Source organism: Poecilia mexicana, unplaced genomic scaffold (genome assembly GCF_051168715.1).
Source record: "Poecilia mexicana isolate PSO_F unplaced genomic scaffold, ASM5116871v1 scaffold_5, whole genome shotgun sequence".
NCBI lineage: Eukaryota > Metazoa > Chordata > Actinopteri > Cyprinodontiformes > Poeciliidae > Poecilia > Poecilia mexicana.
In genome coordinates this window covers 4,218,612-4,236,799 of record NW_028263374.1, presented here as the reverse complement: position 1 = coordinate 4,236,799, position 18,188 = coordinate 4,218,612, and the positions used below count along the sequence as shown (strand labels likewise).

The following is an 18,188-nucleotide window of genomic DNA, read 5'->3' as shown; positions in this document are numbered from 1 at the left end:
CACCACATGTAATACCTGAGATAAGTTTATTAGACCTGATAGCAGCAGCCAAAGGTTCCAAAGCCAGAGCAAAAAGCATAGGAGACAGGCAGCAGCCCTGCCTTGTGCCACGTTTCAGTAGAAAGGGAGGTGATCTATCTCTATTGGTCAACACATGAGACCTGGGGTGAGTGTAAAGCATTTTTATGAGAGACAGAAACCTTGAGCCAAAGCCAAATCTCTCAAGAACAGCAAACATGTATCCCCACTCCACCTGATCAAATGCCTGCTGGGCGTCCAGAGATATGATTGCTGAATTGGTGAAAGCAGAAGAGTACATAATGTTAAGTAGTCGTCTTGTGTTGGAGAAAGAGAATCTTTCTGGAATGAATCCAGATTGATCTGGATGCACCAGAGCGCTGATGTGGGAAGACAATCGGTTAGCTAAAACCTTAGCAATAATTTTCTGATCAGAGTTAAGCAGGCTCAAGGGGCGATATGATGCCACATTAGTAGGATCTCTATCCTTTTTAAGTAAAAGACAAATATTGGCATCATATAGGGACTCAGGAAAATGCCCGAGCTCAATGGAAGACTTGACCATACGCAGAATAAGTGGCGACACCATATCGATATGGGACTTGTAAAACTCAATTCCGAAGCCGTCCGGGCCGCAAGCCTTTCCACTAGGAAAAGAGCGGATTGCTGCCTTTACCTCCTCCAGAGTTACATCACCATCTAGTTCCAGCCTGACGGCATCTGTAAGAGTTGGAATGTCCAATTGTTGAATAAAGTGTGTGATATCCTCTGTAGATGCAGTTGTATTAGATGCATAGAGTTTATTATAGTACTGAAAGAAAGTTTTATTTATTAGCCTATGATCTGTCAGAAGCTGACCTGAAGGAGAAACGATCTTATTGATAGCCCGCTCAGCCTGCATTCCCTTCAACTGCCTAGATAGTATTTTATCTGCTTTGTCTCCCAATTCAAAGTACCTCTGACGCAGCTTCTGAATATCTTTAATAACCCGCTCACCCAAAATGCAGTTATATTCATACTTTAACTTCACAATAGAAGAAAATATGTGGTCAGAGTTAGAGCTACGGAATGTGTCTTCCAGGGTGATTAATTGTTTCTCAATTTCAGCCAGACGAACACAATTGACTCTTTTAACATTGGATTGATATGATATAATATCACCTCTTATTACGACCTTCAAAGATTCCCAGAGAGTAGAATCAGAGACAGCACCATTATCATTGTAAGCCAAAAAGTCTGAGATCTTCTTAGAAACAAATTTGCAAAAGGAGCTGTCCAAGTATAAGGAGGGATTAAGTTTCCAATTGTATTGTGCTCTTTGAATATCAAAGTTAAATTCAACTGACAACGGTGCATGGTCAGAGATGAGAATAGAGTGATAGGTAGATTTAAGAACACGGGGTAATAAGTTTGAATCAACCAAAAAATAATCAATTCTTGTTGAGGATTTGTGAACCGAAGAAAAAAAGGAATATTGCCTCTCTATAGGATGCAGATGGCGCCAGACATCAATCAGATCCAAAGAAGTTGCTAACTTGGTTATAACTGAAGTGGACTGCAATGGTGGGGCGGGTTTAGGAGAGGACCTGTCAAGCACAGGGTCGAGGTAATTGTTAAAATCACCCCCAACAATGATCTTATAATCGCTGTGCTCCGCTACAAGATTAAATACTTTTTTGTAAAAGTCTGGACAGTCAAAATTAGGTGCATAGATGTTAAGAAGGGCCAGAGGGACAGAATTAAGGGTCCCAGTGATGAGAATGTATCTCCCGCCTGTATCAGCCATTTGAGACTCGAATACGAATGGTATGGTTTTACGGATGAGAATGGCAACCCCTCTCGCCCTGGAGGTGAAGTTGGATTGATACACCTGCGACACCCAGGAAGTCCTCAAGCGCCTCTGCTCTGTTGGTGAGATATGCGTTTCCTGTAAGAACACAACATCAGAAGACAGATACTTTAAGTGAGAGAAGACCTTGCCCCTCTTGAGAGCCCTGCCCATACCCCTACAGTTCCAGGTGGTGAAGGTAATAGGATTTATGGCTGGCTTGGAAGGAGCACCATCAGAAAACATTCAGAACGGTATATGAAAACAACATTGTCGGAGCTGAGTAAAGGGGAAAAAAAAAAAAAAAAAAAAAAAGGTAAATAAAGAAAAAAAAAAGGCACCCACCCACCCTACTCCCCACCCCCCACCCTTCACCCAAGAAACCAATTACCACCCCTGAACCACCCACCTCCCAATACCACACTGCAGTGGAGAAACAGACAGTGCTTTCCCTTAAACTAAGGGAGGCTGCTGGGAACTGACCAGAGCAACACACTATGGGAACTTCCATAACCACTCCGAAATGAGGAGCAAAACCCCGTGAATCTCCAGGATACAATAAACAGTATAAATGGGACACCTGAACAATTATAAGTTTCAGCGATCAGATATAGAGACAGCAAAGAGATATGCATAACAGAAAATATTGAAGTTGAAAAGAAGTTAAGTACTTTATACCCGGCCTGACCGCTGACAATATAACATGTAGCCAATGTTTGGGTAGAGAATGAGAAAACAAAACAAAACAAACAAAAAAAACACCACCAACTGTGCAATGCTTTAAGGTACAGAGTATTCCGTTGGCCGAGCGAGTAAGTCCAGTGAGCCTAGGTTCAGACATCTGCTGCGGCAGAGATGGAAACGGCGAAATGTTCAGCCTCTGCTGGGGAGAGAAAAGTCTTAACAATGTTGTTGCGTACAACCTGCAGCTTGGCTGGATAGCGCAGCGTGCACTTAGCGCCCGCCTCGGTTAGCTTCTTCCTCACGTCATTGAAGGCCATCCGTTGCGCCACAACGTCAGCTGTGTAGTCAGGAAAGATGGACACCCGGGCTCCGTTGTACATCAGGGGAGAATGCAGGCGGCTGAGTCGCAGAATGTTAGCCACGTCCCTATCGTTGTGAATCTTTGCGATGATAGCTCGTGGTCGCTCCTCGGGTTGTGGTTTCGGCCTAAGACTGCGGTGGGCACGGTCAATCTTGATGGGCTTGACAAAGTTATCCTTCCCGAGTACCTCCGGTAACAGCCGTGAAATAAAGTCAGTAGGGCGACCCTGTTCCTCGCCTTCTTTGATGCCGAGCACTCTTATGTTGCACCTGCGGGAACGACCTTCCAGATCACTTAGCTTTACCTTCAACAGGGCGTTAGCTTCCCGGAGCTCATCACAGGAGGCCTCGAGGGCCGAGATGCGGCCATCAGCAGACGACATGGCTTCATCGATGGTGACGACTCGGCTCTCCATCTCCCGATGTTGTTTTTGCACGGCAGCGAGAGAAGCTTCGATAGCGTTGAAACGACCCTCCATCGACTTCTTCAGGTCATCAATAAGATCGAAAAGTTTAGCGACTTGCAGACCCTGGGCTGTAACAGCAGCTAGAATAGCTTCGTTGCTAGCTCCGGAGCTCGGCTGAGCTGTCTCACGCTGTGCGCCGTCCTTCTTCCCCATTTTGAAAAATAAAAAGTAAAAGAAAAGTAAACCCACTCACTTGAAATAAAACAATATAGAAGAAGGTAGCAGGTGTGTTATATTAAAAACAAAATTTAAGGAGATATCACGGAGCCTCACAAAAAAGCGCCTACTCCATTGCAGCGCTCTAGCGCCCCATACAGGGTGAATTTTAATGAATGTTTAGGGCATAAAACAATGTCCAGCTGACAGAGCCCCTTTGTTATATTGGAAGAAAAAAGACTAAATACACACTCAAAGCAACAAGGAATTAGTGTAGAATGACGCACATTGGCATGTTATAATGCTTTGCTCATAGTCCTGATCTTAATCTGTGGCAGGTCTTCTGCAGCAGAAGGTTGATCTATGAATGATTGACTTTGGTACCAACCTGTCCAAACTTTAACACCTTGTATCATTTTCCTATCACTTCACATTAAGAACTACTTGTAGAATTGTGAAGTTGAGGTCTATCACTTCAACCAAAATAAAATATATCACAGTTTGTGGTTGGAATGTGACAAAATGTCAAAAAAAACAAAAACAAAAAAACAAAAAAAAAACAATTATAAGGGACCTTACTACTTCTGCAATGCATTGTGCAAATATATATGCGTGTGACTCTTTGTGCATGTGCATAATGCTGCATGTTCTTTTGCTGAGCAGAACATGGAGCCAGCATGATTGGAGAGTTCTTCTCGGGCGGAGCATGCCAGAAGGAAAATGGAGAAAACTGCTCGACAGAAGCCGTCATGGATGGTACGTTGATGAAAGTGAAGAGTGAAAGTATGAACATGTTGGAGGGAGGATGTTGAGGTTCAAGGCTTCTGTTAGGTCTGAAGCCACGTGTTGGTGCATGCATGAGATTCCAGGCTGTTGGTGTGCGACTCTGCTTCTGGCTTGTATGTTTGTTTTAAGACGGCTCTGCGTTTTCCTGAGTCACCAAGATCAGCACAGCTGAACAATTCACGAGATTTAGTCGGACTGAGCTCACCTGGTGAAATGTCGGGGGGTTTGGACCCCTCTTGCTGCGGGAGAGGGGTCGACGAGCCTAAGAGCCGATACTCGGGCCTGAGGTGAAAAGGTCAAGGATTAAAAACCATCAGGTACAAGTGGATTGAAGGATCCATCCAGTGATGGCACAGAAAGCCTCCAACTCCAAACAATAAGTCTTTGGAAGCGACTAATCTTGATGGGAAAAACCACCATTCAATCATGAACACATTCAGCAGCTTAAAACCGATCAGTCAGCCATATCCAATCCCCAAATTGCTTGACCCCTGACCTCGCCTAAGCTTCCAAAACCCTTCATCACTGTTCAAGTATGGGATAGTTTTTGTCGCTAATTGGAGAAAATCCTATACTTAAAGTTCTCACAGCTTCTTTACCGAGCCAGCTCTAAAAGTACGGAATTAGTGATCCATTATTTCTGACTTCAACAAAGTTATGCAACGTCAAGTCATAAAAATATATTAATTAGGCAACATTGTTATATGCCACATCGCCACACAGCTCATTGAAAGGATTGCACAGTTGTTTATCCTACCCATGTCATCGTCGTCGTATGACTTTACCAACCGCAAGCTTGTTTTTGAGAAAAAATGTAAAGATTTTTGCTCATTTAGCTGCATCTGTTTCCAGAATTTCCCTCTTTTACTTCTCTGTGCTTCTCTCACTCTTTCTACTTTCTATCTTTTAAACATTAACGACCGAGAGCATTGACGTGTTTTCTCTGGAACGAAAAAAACAAGGGAGGGGAAACAGCCAGTGGAGGACTGTTGCGACTTTATGCTCAAGAACAAAGCATAATCTATCTTTATGTTTATGTAATATAAAACAAAAGACTGACATGAAACAGTTCCGATCCAGCAGCATTTGCTTAGTTTTGAACTCAAAGTAAAATAGAGTCCAAGAAACGGCCAAGTCACCTACTGGTTACAGTCATTGTGCTGCTTTTCAACACACCACCGCTAAAGCAGCAGCGGACATGATCAACCCAGTGCCATGATTGCATACAGGCCTGATTTAAATAATTATAATAAAATTACTCAATGGATATGATTTCAAATGTAATTGAGTAAAATACTTTACTCAAAACATACTAAAGTAAAAGCTTAGGTTTTTTAACTTCTTCAAAAAGAACAAAGTACAGACAGACAAATTGTACTTAATTACAGTAACACGAGTAAAAGTATCTACTCAGAAACTCGTAACTGGAATTAGCTGGTCTTTAGCTTTATCTTCTGTGATGGGGACGAAGCAGTTGTAACCTCAGAAATTTTACATTTTTTCACCTGCTGGTAGGTCCCGGTGACAACACTCTTCAGTGCAGGTGCACTGAATAGTGACAGAGAGGTCTGAATATATTCAAAGAATGTTCTTTTAATATGCTATCTGAGCTAATCTCCCATTCAAGACGCTAAAGACTGGATAAAATCCTCTTTGCAGTCATTTTGGTCTGTTTCAAAATTGTGAAACCAGTTGCAACTTTCTCACACACTTATGTAATGTTGGCTTATACTTTGAGAGGAATCTGCAGTTATCCGTGGGTCAAAGCTAGAGAATTGTTCACATATCAGATTAATGAATCCAGTTTGGCTTCAGCTCTGCTCAAAATGACCGTAACCCTATCTGTGTTTTAGAGATTCATCGATAAAAGCATTGTCTCTCCTCCAGCAGAGCAACTTTGGCATTTAGCCGCAGACGGCGGGTATCTGAAAACGTAACATTTTCTTTCTCTTTGTAGCTGCTGTTGCTGTCCAGCCGTCGGTGGTGATTGAGGACAAGGAGCGAACATGTGACTCCTTACTCATGTGCATTGTCACAGTACTGAGTCACGGCCTGCGGAGTGGAGGAGGTGTTGGGGATGTCCTGCGCAAGCCATCCAAAGAGGTACAGAGTAAACAAACATGGCAACAAAGAAATCATGTGGAAGCTTCTGAGATCGTGATCAAATAAAGGTTTACTTGGAAGCACAAATGTGTATTTTTTTTTAGCTCTTTTTTTTGTCACAATGCTTTCTTTTCAAACAGAAAACGGCAGCACACAGCACACATGACGTGAATTCTTGCCCGTTTTCCCGCCTCGCAGCCAGATTGAATTAAGTTGAATTTAATTAAAGTAATTGGAGAAAAGAGAGAGGTCTTAAAAGTTGCATTTATGAACTAACAAGACCGTCAAGCTGTTAATTTTACCCATCTTCAAAAAGCATGTAATAAATCTGACCCAGTAAGAGCACATTGACTAGTGTATTTCCTCAGAAATGCTATAAGGACTGCCCTCTGCATAAAGAAGCTCTGTCTGAGCGCGCCGCTGAAAGGTCAAAGCGGCCGCAGTGAAGACTCTTGTAACATCCTGCATTCCAGAAATGACAATAAAATTATCTCATGAGGGAGGAAGACAGGCTTGTGCTCTATCACAGAATGCCTTAGATCTTCAGTCTAACGTAAAGAATGAGGGAGTGAACTCAAACTTAGATAAACTTAGATGAGATATGTTTTTTTCCATGATAAAAAAAAAAGGCAGCAGAACAGAGGCCTATTTTCACCGAAGCACACTTATGATTAATATTATGCTATATAGCTACAGCATAATGGCAACAAGTAATATATCTATTAAATACTTGTGTTTAATCCTAAAGTGGGGAATGCTCTGGCATTACCTTAATACATATTTTGAATACACAGGTTGACCACGAAAAGCTAGGTTACTGTGGTTTTTGTGGACATGTTGAAAAATTCAACATGAGCGCTACGTGTAGCTGCTACACATGTGCAAAGCTGCCATAGCAACAACTTACCTGTTTCTAAAATTTTGCAGCAACGACCTGCAATAGTCTATTTCATGCTGTGCTATGCTGAACATACTGTTGGCTTCCTCACTGCTTGAAACTGAAAATAAAACTGACAGCATATCCTATTTTTAAATTAAAGACCTCAGTTGAAGCTACAGTATGTAACTTTTATTAAAAAAAACATTTTGTTATTACAAATTTGTTAAAATTATAGTTATGTTTTGACAGCATAAGAAAGATGATCTGTAAAAAAAAATAAATGAATAAATTAACTAATTAATTGCGCTCCTGTGCCTTCTCCCAGTGCTTCCAGTACTAACTGCGGAAACAACTCAGTCAGAAACGACCAATCAGGAGGAGGGTTTAACGCTTTCAATCACTCTCATACTCACCCACTCCCGCTTACCTTCTGCTGGTTTACCACAACCTGCTACAAATGCTAAAGCTAGCTAGCACAGCCACCGACAACAGTAGATAAACGGTTTTCCTGTAACAAGTTGTCTCTCCACCATTAGCATATTTAGCCGCATACAAGAGGTTGATAGACAGCGCCAAGACCCTCCTCCTGTCTCTGATTGGTTGTTTTGTCCAGAATTAGTTAATTTTTGCAGATTGCAATTGTAGCGCGAAGACCTCGATTTTATCTTATGTATTTTTTAAACGGATCATCTGTCTCATATGAAACTGCCTCAACATGGCGACAGTTTTAATAAATGTGCACATTTTAAAGGTGCAGTATGAAGCTTTAAGGGTGCAGTTTCATGCAGATAGAGCCTTCTGTCAGTCTCCTGTGTTCATTTCGTTCATGATTTATTCCTAATCCTATTCCACCCAGAGGTAGTTTATGGATACACGTTCCAGTGGGGACACAGTGGTTGGATGCAACGGTAGATAAAAATGAATCTTGTGATATTTCAAAGCAATCCCACAGCAAATGTGCTATATAATCAAAGTTAAAGGCAGTCCAACAAAATATTAGTGTGCGTCTTTTTTTTTTCTTTTTTTTGTCGCAACTTTTGTTCTTTTTTTGGCCAAGCAGCGTATATGCATACATTTGTCACTGGTTTCTCAGTTCTCAGTTTTTTTTTCTCTCTCTTTCAACAGTTGTAGAAGCAGACTTCTTGTCTCGGTGTTATCTTGTATGATCTTTCTTCTTCCTTTCCTCTATTTTTATGCCTTTGTTTCATATCTAACTTTCTGCCTCACCTTTTTCCATCTGTGTTCATTCCATTTAAAATAAACTTGAAGCAGTTTCTAACAAAGTATAATTATATATATATATATATATATATATATATATATATATATATATATATATATATATATATATATATATATATATATATATATATGCGCCTTTCCACAGGCATCTTCTCACTCTTCAAGATCTTGTGGAACAACCAAGATAAAAACTCCTCCTCCATCTCTCCTAGACACTTCCATACCTCACCAGTGTGTCATTAGGACCAACTTCCTTTCCCCTCCTCATCCTCTTCAATCTTTCCTCATGTCAACCTTACTAATCTTATCTACTTCTACTCTACATTTTCTCTCATTTTCCTCAGTCATCAAAGTACTGGTCAGTACGTTTCCATTCCCACCCTTAATCACCCTCACCTACTGCACTTCTTTCTATCTCTATCTCTCTACCTCAGCAGATAGATACAATTCATTCTCTCCCTTCTTATTGTCCAACCTATCTTCATACGCCCTTTGTTTGACCTTTGCCACGTTTACTTTTAGTATATGTATAAGCTTCTGGACTTTTCCATTCCCCCACCACATCTCCTTCTCCACTTTATTCCGTCCAGATGACACACCAGCTATCCTCCCACCTGTCTCCCTTATCAGATTAGCTGTAGCTGTCCAGTCATCTGGAAGCAACTCCTGACCAAGAACATGTTTCAACTCCTCCCTAAAAATCCCACAACACTCTCCTTTTTTCAGTTTCCACCACCTGGGCCTTTGTTCTGCATACTTTCTGAAATTTAATGGAAATTCATTGTAAAAACTGACAGAATATTTCCACTGAGAGTGAAATCAGCTCAAAGCTCATGGTGCTTCACTTGTTTTCTTCCCCGTCTCCCTCAGGAACCTTTGTTTGCAGCCAGAGTAATCTACGACCTGCTTTTCTTCTTTATGGTTATCATCATTGTCCTCAACCTCATCTTTGGTGTCATCATCGATACATTTGCCGACTTGAGGAGTGAAAAGCAGAAGAAAGAGGAAATCCTAAAGACGACATGTTTCATTTGTGGTGGGTAAATTAAGTTTTAAAAAAATCGGTGTAATTGGAAAATAAATGTTGGGTTTCCCTTGTTTTTGTTTCTGCAGCCAGTTCTCTGACCAGACTTTACTTTTGGTGGTCTAGGGGTTTTATTGCTGCCTCTTTTTATTTTGTCTCTTATTACAATCATTGCCATGCAAAAGTTGTAATTGCTGCAAAACAACAACAAAAAAACAAACAAACAGATGTCTTTCAGTTCCAGTTACGTCAAAGTTGCAATCGATACCCGACGTGTTGCATGAAGCTTTAGTCGAGCACCAGGTGTAAGCTTTATGGCTCTCAGTCAAAATTAATACAAGCCATGCAAGTGGTCTGCCCTGAGTCTGCCCTGAGTGTGAGCGTGCCACTGCTCTGCAGCAGATTCACATCAGGGCTGCTTGCAAAATGGGGGCTGTTTTTTCTCTGTAAAAAAAAATACCCAACGCCTCCTCTTCCCAGAATGAATGTTTAGTCACGGAAGGTGCTGCTGTGGAGGAGGAGTGTTTCTTCCTGTTGCCATATGAGGCTTGACCACGTTCAACTGTACACACGCTGCAGTCACTGGCCCAGACAGTCACTTGTTGACATTTTGTAGTGAATAATCCCTGCTCCTTGGGCTGGGAGACACTGTGAAGACTTTTTTTTTTCTTTTTTTTTGTAAAAGGATTGCAAGAACACGAGTGGATTACTGGGATTTATTATAACAGAAAACATAAAAAACAAAAAAAAGCCTTTGTCACCTCTGACGTTTTTTGTGTCCATTCCCCGCATCACCCTGTTTCCTCTTATTTTCTCAGTCGCTCCCATTATGTCATCCTCTAATAAGGCGTATTTCTACACCTTTTTTTCCCAAGAATTGAGAAGAAGCATGTGTAATGTTTATTTTGGGTGTGTGTGCGTGCGTGCGTGCGTGCGTGCGTGCATGCGTGTGGGTGGGTGGTGGTCTTGCATTCTTTCCTTTTTAGGTCTGGAGAGAGATAAGTTCGACAATAAGACGGTTACTTTTGAAGAACACATCAAGGTGGAGCACAACATGTGGCACTACTTGTTCTTCATCGTCCTGGTGAAGGTGAAGGACTCCACGGAGTTCACGGGGCCTGAAAGCTACGTGGCTGAGATGATCCGGGTAAGGATGATGTCCTGCACAAACAAGGTCTTCCACACAAAAACCATTCATTTGTGTTTTTTTTTTTTTTTTTTTTGTAAGGTAAATTGTAGAATTAATTGAGAAACTTCATCTCCAGTCACAAACATTTTTCAGATTTATTTGCAAAGTCTTGGAATTCTTTTATTTTTAATTATTATTCGAGGAGTAACCAAAACTTTTTTTAATACATTCCCAGTTTTGACAAATATACGGCACTCTGAGTCAATATAATTCATTATACCTAAAATGAATATTATATTTTATTTATTTCATAAAAGTAAAAATAGATCTTTTCTCTTTGGTTTCATTTGACTGTTCCACAGATTTGTTCCATAAACAGATCATTTTGATAAACTATAAAAGTAATAATAATACTGATAATGATGATAATAACAATTCTAGCAATAATGTGTAATCCCTGGTATTTTATTTTCAGGTGTTATTTTCCATTGCATGTATTCCTTTCTCAACAACACCCCAACAAAATCCCGCTAAAATGCAACAATAACCTTCTGCTTGTGACGAGTCGTTGTATGCTTGTTTTTTTTGCATCGTGTATCTTTAAAGCCGCGGCGTCTCACATCTTCAAACAGTAAAAATAGACAACGGTGGAACTTTGCCCTTAAGAGTAAGAACCAAGAAAGATTCATTTTGATTGTCGCAACCGAGTCGTAAACCTTTAGAAAACATTTCAACTGCCAAAGGAAAGCCCCACTTTGTGAAGTGGTTGCTTCATTGACGCACTCGCGCTGCTGTCAGCTTCTGACTGTTTCTTATTAGATTTAGCCCACTCTCTTCCCCTTTTTCTCTTGATCTGCTGCAGTCTTGTGAGGAACCACCTGATTTCAGGATACCCTGCCCCCCTCCCCCCCACCACCACCACCACCATCATCACTTCCCTCTCATTAACTCTGCACCATGTTGAGCCAAACTCGGATTGTCAAGCATGCGTTTTGAAGAGCGTCTTTCGGGCTTAGCGGAGGAGACCCGTTGATCTCTCAGGTGACCCGTTCTTCCTCAGCGCTCAGTCTCGGGTCCAACTCAGCTGTTTGCTGCGCTGCTTTTTCATCATCTTGTCTGAAAGCAGCTTTTAAGAAATGACCTGCAACTTTTATCTTTCATTTATTCTAAAATCATAAGTGGGCTCATTCTGTTGGCACAGATGTCATTTTCATTCATTTGGGTTTAGGTTTCCTGTGTAGAGGAATGAGAACCAGAGCTGCATTGAACATGTGCTTTATATTTTTATTAATAAGCCCATATTTTGTTTGAAGAAACTGCTGAGAGAGATTCTGAAGTATTTTAGTTAAATACTCTTTTTTCTGTTAAATAAGTAAAAAAAATAAATAAATAAAAATTCTACTTCCAACTATTGCAGATATCAATAAGTAAAATGTCTCCAGATGAACGGTTTAACCCACCCAGTTAACGGTTTCAGCTCTACTGCTGCAAGACGTCCTTAGAAAAAACAACTTTACTAAGTTTATCTGGGTGGTTTGAAGATAGAAACAAGATGAAACATAGAGTGCACACATGAACATGTAATCTGCTTTGAATGTTTGAATAACATCTTGGTATTCAAATTAAAATGTCTAAAATCACACTCTTGAGCTTTAGAGATGATGGTTTCCTATTAATTTCTTGTTATATATATTTTTTTAGCTCTGTAGTAGAAAGCAGATAAACGTTCACTATACAAAGATACTGTTTTGTCTTTTTTGTCTTTAAAAGCATTACTTTTGGTTTTACTTGGTAAATAAATCTAATACTAGCAAATTTTTTATTTTATTGATTTTTGCAACTTGCCTGAATTATAATAATATTAATTATTATTATTGTTCCTATTATTATTAATTTGGCGTGCACCAGTACATCTGCCTCAATTTCCTTAATTTTGGGAGGTCAGTGATCGGCTGATATTTACTTGTGAAGCCGATCTTATTTATCTCAACGAAGATCTAAAAATCATCCACTGTCCTCTTCTGTTCTCCCGTTAGAGAGGTTTGACTGTTGGCCCCGCCCACCAGGTCATTTCCGCACATTTCCAGTTAACAATAGTCACCCCACTGTTGCCAGCTCAGCAACTTTCTTGCTACATTTACCAGCATCAGCCAAAATCTGAATCGGCAGGTCAGACTTTTTAAAGATTGGTATTCGGAGATCGGCCAGAAAACTGCAGTCGTTGCACCAGTTTTATTAATATTGTCTCCAAAGTCTGAATTTACGCGCATGTCCTTAGTTGCGCTGCGGTTTAACGGTATGAGTTGGGTGAAGTGTTTTGGGAATCCTTCCATAAGAGTCTTACTATGGCTCACTGGAAGTCTGGCCCGTTCCTCATGGCTGAACTGGAGTAAATGAGTCAGGTGTGTGTGGCTGTCTACCTCACACACATCTTTTCATTCTGCCCACAGATTTTTCTAGGGAGGTGGGATCAGGACATCTACTGGATATTAACCATTTAAGCCACTTTGTCACAATTGTCAATGGGTTATGCCTTTGAACACAGATATATAATATAAAATGTAATTTTTTATGCCGAAACACATTTTCCATCCACTTCTCAGAATCAGTAGATGTTTTTGTCGAGGATTTCTCTGCTTTCTGCAAAAACAATAAGCTTGATATAAAATGATCAAAACACAACTTTATATTAAAGCTTAGCGCTATGGCTAACTTTAATCAAAGGAAGTGTTGGGAGTAGCCCACACCCTGAATGGCTACATGCATAACCACATTAGCGAGGCATTTGGCATGTTCTGCAAAAACTTTCCAGAAGACTTTTATTTCCCCCTACGCAACAATAAATCATGCAATAAACTGCCACACCCCCAACCCCACAAAAAAAAGTATATTTAATATTTTAAAAGACAAACAAAAACCTTAATCTGGTTAAAAGAAAAAATTTGCATTCAATATGTGACGAAATATTAATAAAAAAGATGCTTTTGTTATTTTAGAGTACATCCGTTCCTATCGGTATAATAATCACATTCACCAGAAATGTGTTAGACAAGGCAGCCTTTTTCAATCTGTACAGCCTCTCTCCCACCGCGTTTCGCTTTTTTTGATGTGACTGTAAGGTGGAAGAAGCGATAAAACAGAAGGGGGTGTACAAGGCAAACTACTCTAACAATGACTGGGACTGACGTCAATGATGGAGGGCTCTGGGTGAAGTGTCACATCTAAGATGTAAAAAGATGATGCATGGTTCACACTCATTGCTCTAATTCTTATTTTGTCTGACACCGAAAGACGCCTCTGCTCTTTTGAGGTGCTTCCCAATGTCTGGTCATAAAAATAAAGCGGAAAATCTTCCTGTTTTTAATGGTGAAAAAAAAAACGGGAGGGGAAAACAATCAGGCTTGTTCTTTTTTTTCCCTTTTTTCGGACTTGTAATTTATGAAGTTTTGTTTTTTTGGTTTTGTTTTGTTTTGGACATATTTGAATATTTGCAGGGTGAGTGGGCTGCGTCAGGTGTCTCTGTGGCATGACTGTGACGTTTTCTGTTGCTGTTTTAACCACACAGCATCCTGTTTCTCAGCGACGACTCGTGCGGTTTTAATAATGAAAAATGTACTTCCGTCATTTCCATTGAACCTGCGTGTTGTAGAGTCTTAATTTGTGCCTGCACTTATCAGTTTACTGGAAGCGCTTTCATTTATAAACACTGGAAATGGAAAGACAGTTGAACTGCAGGTGACAAAGTCGTCAAACATGATGATTTTTTTTCTTCTTTTTTTGAGTGGGAGGCAAAGGGGGGCGTCAACTCAAGCAGATTTCAGAAGGCATTAATGACCTTTGTCATAGTTTAGAATGTTTGAGTTTTAGTTTTGTGTTAGACCTCTAAAAACACTTCAAAAAATGAAAAAAAAATTGCATTTTTATCAGAAAAATTGATTGAATTGACAGATTTCGGTTTGGGTGCATGTCCCAGACCGAAGCAGCACATAATTTGGTTAAAACTTTGGCATTTAGCTTGAACTAAATGGTTTTTAGTGAAAATACGAAAGGAAGTTTTAAGGATATACAGTTAATAATTCATGTAAAATATGCAACTCAAAATGACTGCAACAGGCATGCACTGTTTTTGTATTATTTATGAAGAACTGGTGGGAGGAAAATGGAAAAAACTGATTCTGAAGTGGATAAGTTAACCTTTTGGTATAGGGAATTTAAAAATATATTTCTGTAATATCCCTCCTTTGCCATGTCACATCTTATTTAAATGGAGGCTAGTGGTTGAAGTGATATGTTCATTCATGAGAGAAAACGATGAACAACTTCGGGTTTGTGAAAATATTTCTTGCAGTACTTTTGGGAAAATTAAGAATTTCCATTTTTTTTCCCTGTTTTTTTAAAAAAAAGTAAAGCTTTCACAAATCAGAAAACCGTGTTTTAAAGAATCTCTATAAGTGTAGGTTTCACCAGTCCTTATGTTGTGTTTTTCTCTAGTGAGAACAAAAATGCACTGTTGAATTATTATACTGTTGAGATATTTATTAAGATCATTTGAATAATATTAGATTTTGGGTTAGAGATGAGCAAGTGCAGTTCAGATTCATAAAATCACTTTTGATTTAGGAAATGCAAACTGTTAGCCAGTAGTGGTGTTCTATAAATTGTTTCTGAATAACTTCTTTTTTTTTTTTGTTAAAGAAAAATTCGACCATATAATCAGTTTAAAAGTGTGGGAAGCTTCAAAGATGTTTTTGGAACTTCATGCAGCTTCAAAGAGTCTTCATTAAACACAGTAAGTTATAAAAAGATCCACTTCCTCTCATCCTTCAAAATAAGAGTCTCAAACAGTAATACTTAACTTACACCTATTAACTAGACAAAGTCATATATTGACACCAATTTGATGGGACACAGGTGAGATTGACGCCTAAGTAAATATACCATTTTTCATATCAAGAAATCTCATGTTATTGTAACCGTTGTGGACACACCTTCATATTTCAATAAATTAACTTTTACCCAATAAAAAAAATTATTGCCAATTAAGTTAACTTAAAAGAAAATATATGGTGATGTCCTTCGCACAGAGGTCTCAATTGTGAAACAAATATGGACAATTATGGGCAACATGGGCCCAGAGCGTCATCAGAAAGGGGTAGGGCACCAAAGAACTACAAAATAAAACATATCTTATCTGTCAGTTGTCCCCTGAACAAGTTTGGTACTACTTGAATACATATGTAGTGGAATAAGTGCTGGGAGACTACATTACCTGCTTTCTGATGCAATAAAAATAAAATAAAAAATCAGATAATTGATAATTGTTCGCATTTTAATTGGTTGGGGTGCGGCAGAAGGACAGCATTTGTGCAAGAACCACAACTGCGTGCATATTTATATTTCAAGCTTACAAAGTTGGGTACAGTGATTAATCACAGTGATTAATCACAATTAATTACTGTGCCAGAGGGTGATTAATTTGATGACATTTTTTTAATCGATTGACAGCCCTACTTTAAGCCAAAACCTGCCAGGGTATGACAAATTTTCGACATAACTGTATTAACTCTTAGACATATAATGACTGTATAAGAACAACAGTTCATCAACTGAACTTACACATATCAAGATCTGTGTATTTGCTCAGTTTGCTTCCCTCTTTGGCATTCACCAGCACAAGAAAGTGAATTTCATGACACTCTACAGTCTTGAAAAGAAGCCCTAGTCACAATCTAAAAGAGGATTTGAATCAACGCGAAGCTTTTGCATTAGCAAGCCAAGTGAAGAACGTTCCTGAGGCTGTCGAGGTCTCCTCTCACCAAAGGTTTTGGCTCTTGTCTGTTTGCAGTTTCCTGACAGTTTACCACCACATACAAACCACTATGAGCTCACAAGAGGAGAAGTTACTCTGAGAAATGAACTCTGCTTGTATTCTGGTCTGCTATCCTTTTAAGTTTTTGCATCATCATTCTGTGACTAAAGGGAAGCACATTTAGGAAATAGTCCAATAAAAACCCATTCAGGTTTTTAAATGGGTTTAAAACGTTACAATTTATTTGAGTTAAGAAGCACATTTCAGAAACAAGACAGTTCAAACTGCTTTACATGATGGAAACATTCAATTAGCAAACAAAGCAAATAAAAATTAGACATTACATTACAGTGGCAGAATAAAGAGAAGTAATAAAGTTGTGATTCAGACCAGAATTAGACAATTTTCAAGTATTAATCAAAGACAACTTCAGCCAGTCATGAAGGTTAATACAACAGCAACAAATCTTTTGATACTAAACAAGTCAGTGAATTATAAACGAACAGTATTTTAAAGTCTGTTGTCTGAGTTAAAGAGAGCCATTGGGAGGACTTTAGGACTGGGGTCATGTGCTCTATGTCCCTGGTTTTAGTGAGAATTTGAGAAGCAACCTTCTTTTGATTTTTGTTTTAGGCAGACTTGTGAAAACACTATTGCAGTAATCAATGCAACTAAAGACGAATGCATGGATCTAGATCTTGTATGGAAACTATTCCTTTAATTATAGAAATGTTCTCCAGGTGGTAGAAGACTGACTTTGTAATTGTCTTTATGCATCTCCAAAGGTTCAGGTTTGAGTCCATCACTACACCCAGATTTCTGCAATGATTAGTAGTTTCTAGCCGTGTCGATCGTTCCTCTTTAGGTCCAAAGATAATAACTCCAGTTTTATTTCTATTCAACTGAAGAAATTTACGGCACACCCATGCACTGATTTGTTCCTCGTGTCTGCTCCATGCTTGAATGGGTCTGTGGTCACCTGGTGACATTGTAATGTAAAAGCTGTGCATCATCTGCGTAAGTATGGCAACTAATCTCATTGTTATAATCTGTCCTGGGGGAGCTAGCTTATAACCAGCATCTCAGGTTTATGTGATGTTATATAATCTGATCTGGTAAGGTTCAGGTATTTCACATGCGTTTAGATTTAAATGGGAAAATGTGAAGGAGTCTTTAGTAGTGTTAAAAAAAAGTATAAATGTTATTTGTGAAAAAGAATCATGAATCCATCCATCTTTTTATAGGGTCAGTTTTTCTTCCAAGCTCACAGGCTGTTGTGTAACATTTTAAAGTAGTTGTGATTATGGTAATAGTTCTTCTTTCTTTCTGAAAATCTTTCATAGATTTATTTGCTTTTGCCACCCTTGTTCTAATCTTTGATCACTTTTAGAGGTTTTTGTTTGTGAAGTCTCAAACTCTTACTTATTAAGTTATTCATAAGTAATGAATAGTTATGCATAAGTAATGAATAGTTATTTATAATGAATTAATTACTTATGAATAGCTATTCATTACTTATGAATAGCTATTCATTACTTATGAATAGCTATTCATAAGTAAGTTATTTATTTACTTACTTATTATTTATGAATAAGAATAGTTACTTATGAATAACTAACTATTCATTACTTACTCAATAATGAATAGTTACTGAATAACTAACTATTTACTTAGTTATTCAGTAATGAATAGTTACTGAATT

The 18,188-nt window shown here is 39.0% G+C and overlaps 1 protein-coding gene and 1 long non-coding RNA gene across 9 annotated transcripts in view; one reads left to right on the top strand and one right to left on the bottom strand.

Annotated features, from left to right (window-relative positions):
- LOC148159592 (uncharacterized) overlaps window positions 1-18,188 on the bottom strand; it is a 285,054-nt gene that overhangs the window by 2,638 nt on the left and 264,228 nt on the right. Inside the window, exon 1 of one of the 5 annotated variants that reach the window (XR_015762817.1) lies at window positions 10,207-10,503. The exons of the other annotated variants lie outside the window; for them this stretch is intronic. This is a non-coding gene — a long non-coding RNA (uncharacterized LOC148159592). Of the gene's footprint in view, window positions 1-10,206; window positions 10,504-18,188 lie in introns of those variants that run through there. 5 annotated transcript variants of the gene reach the window in all.
- LOC106908051 (inositol 1,4,5-trisphosphate-gated calcium channel ITPR1-like) overlaps window positions 1-18,188 on the top strand; it is a 121,387-nt gene that overhangs the window by 93,785 nt on the left and 9,414 nt on the right. For all 4 annotated transcript variants that reach the window (XM_088005361.1, XM_088005359.1, XM_088005360.1 and 1 more), the window contains exons 54-57: window positions 4,177-4,269; window positions 6,257-6,402; window positions 9,395-9,560; window positions 10,535-10,695. In XM_088005361.1, coding sequence (XP_087861487.1) covers window positions 4,177-4,269; window positions 6,257-6,402; window positions 9,395-9,560; window positions 10,535-10,695 — 566 coding nt within the window. The remainder of the gene's footprint in view (window positions 1-4,176; window positions 4,270-6,256; window positions 6,403-9,394; window positions 9,561-10,534; window positions 10,696-18,188) is intronic.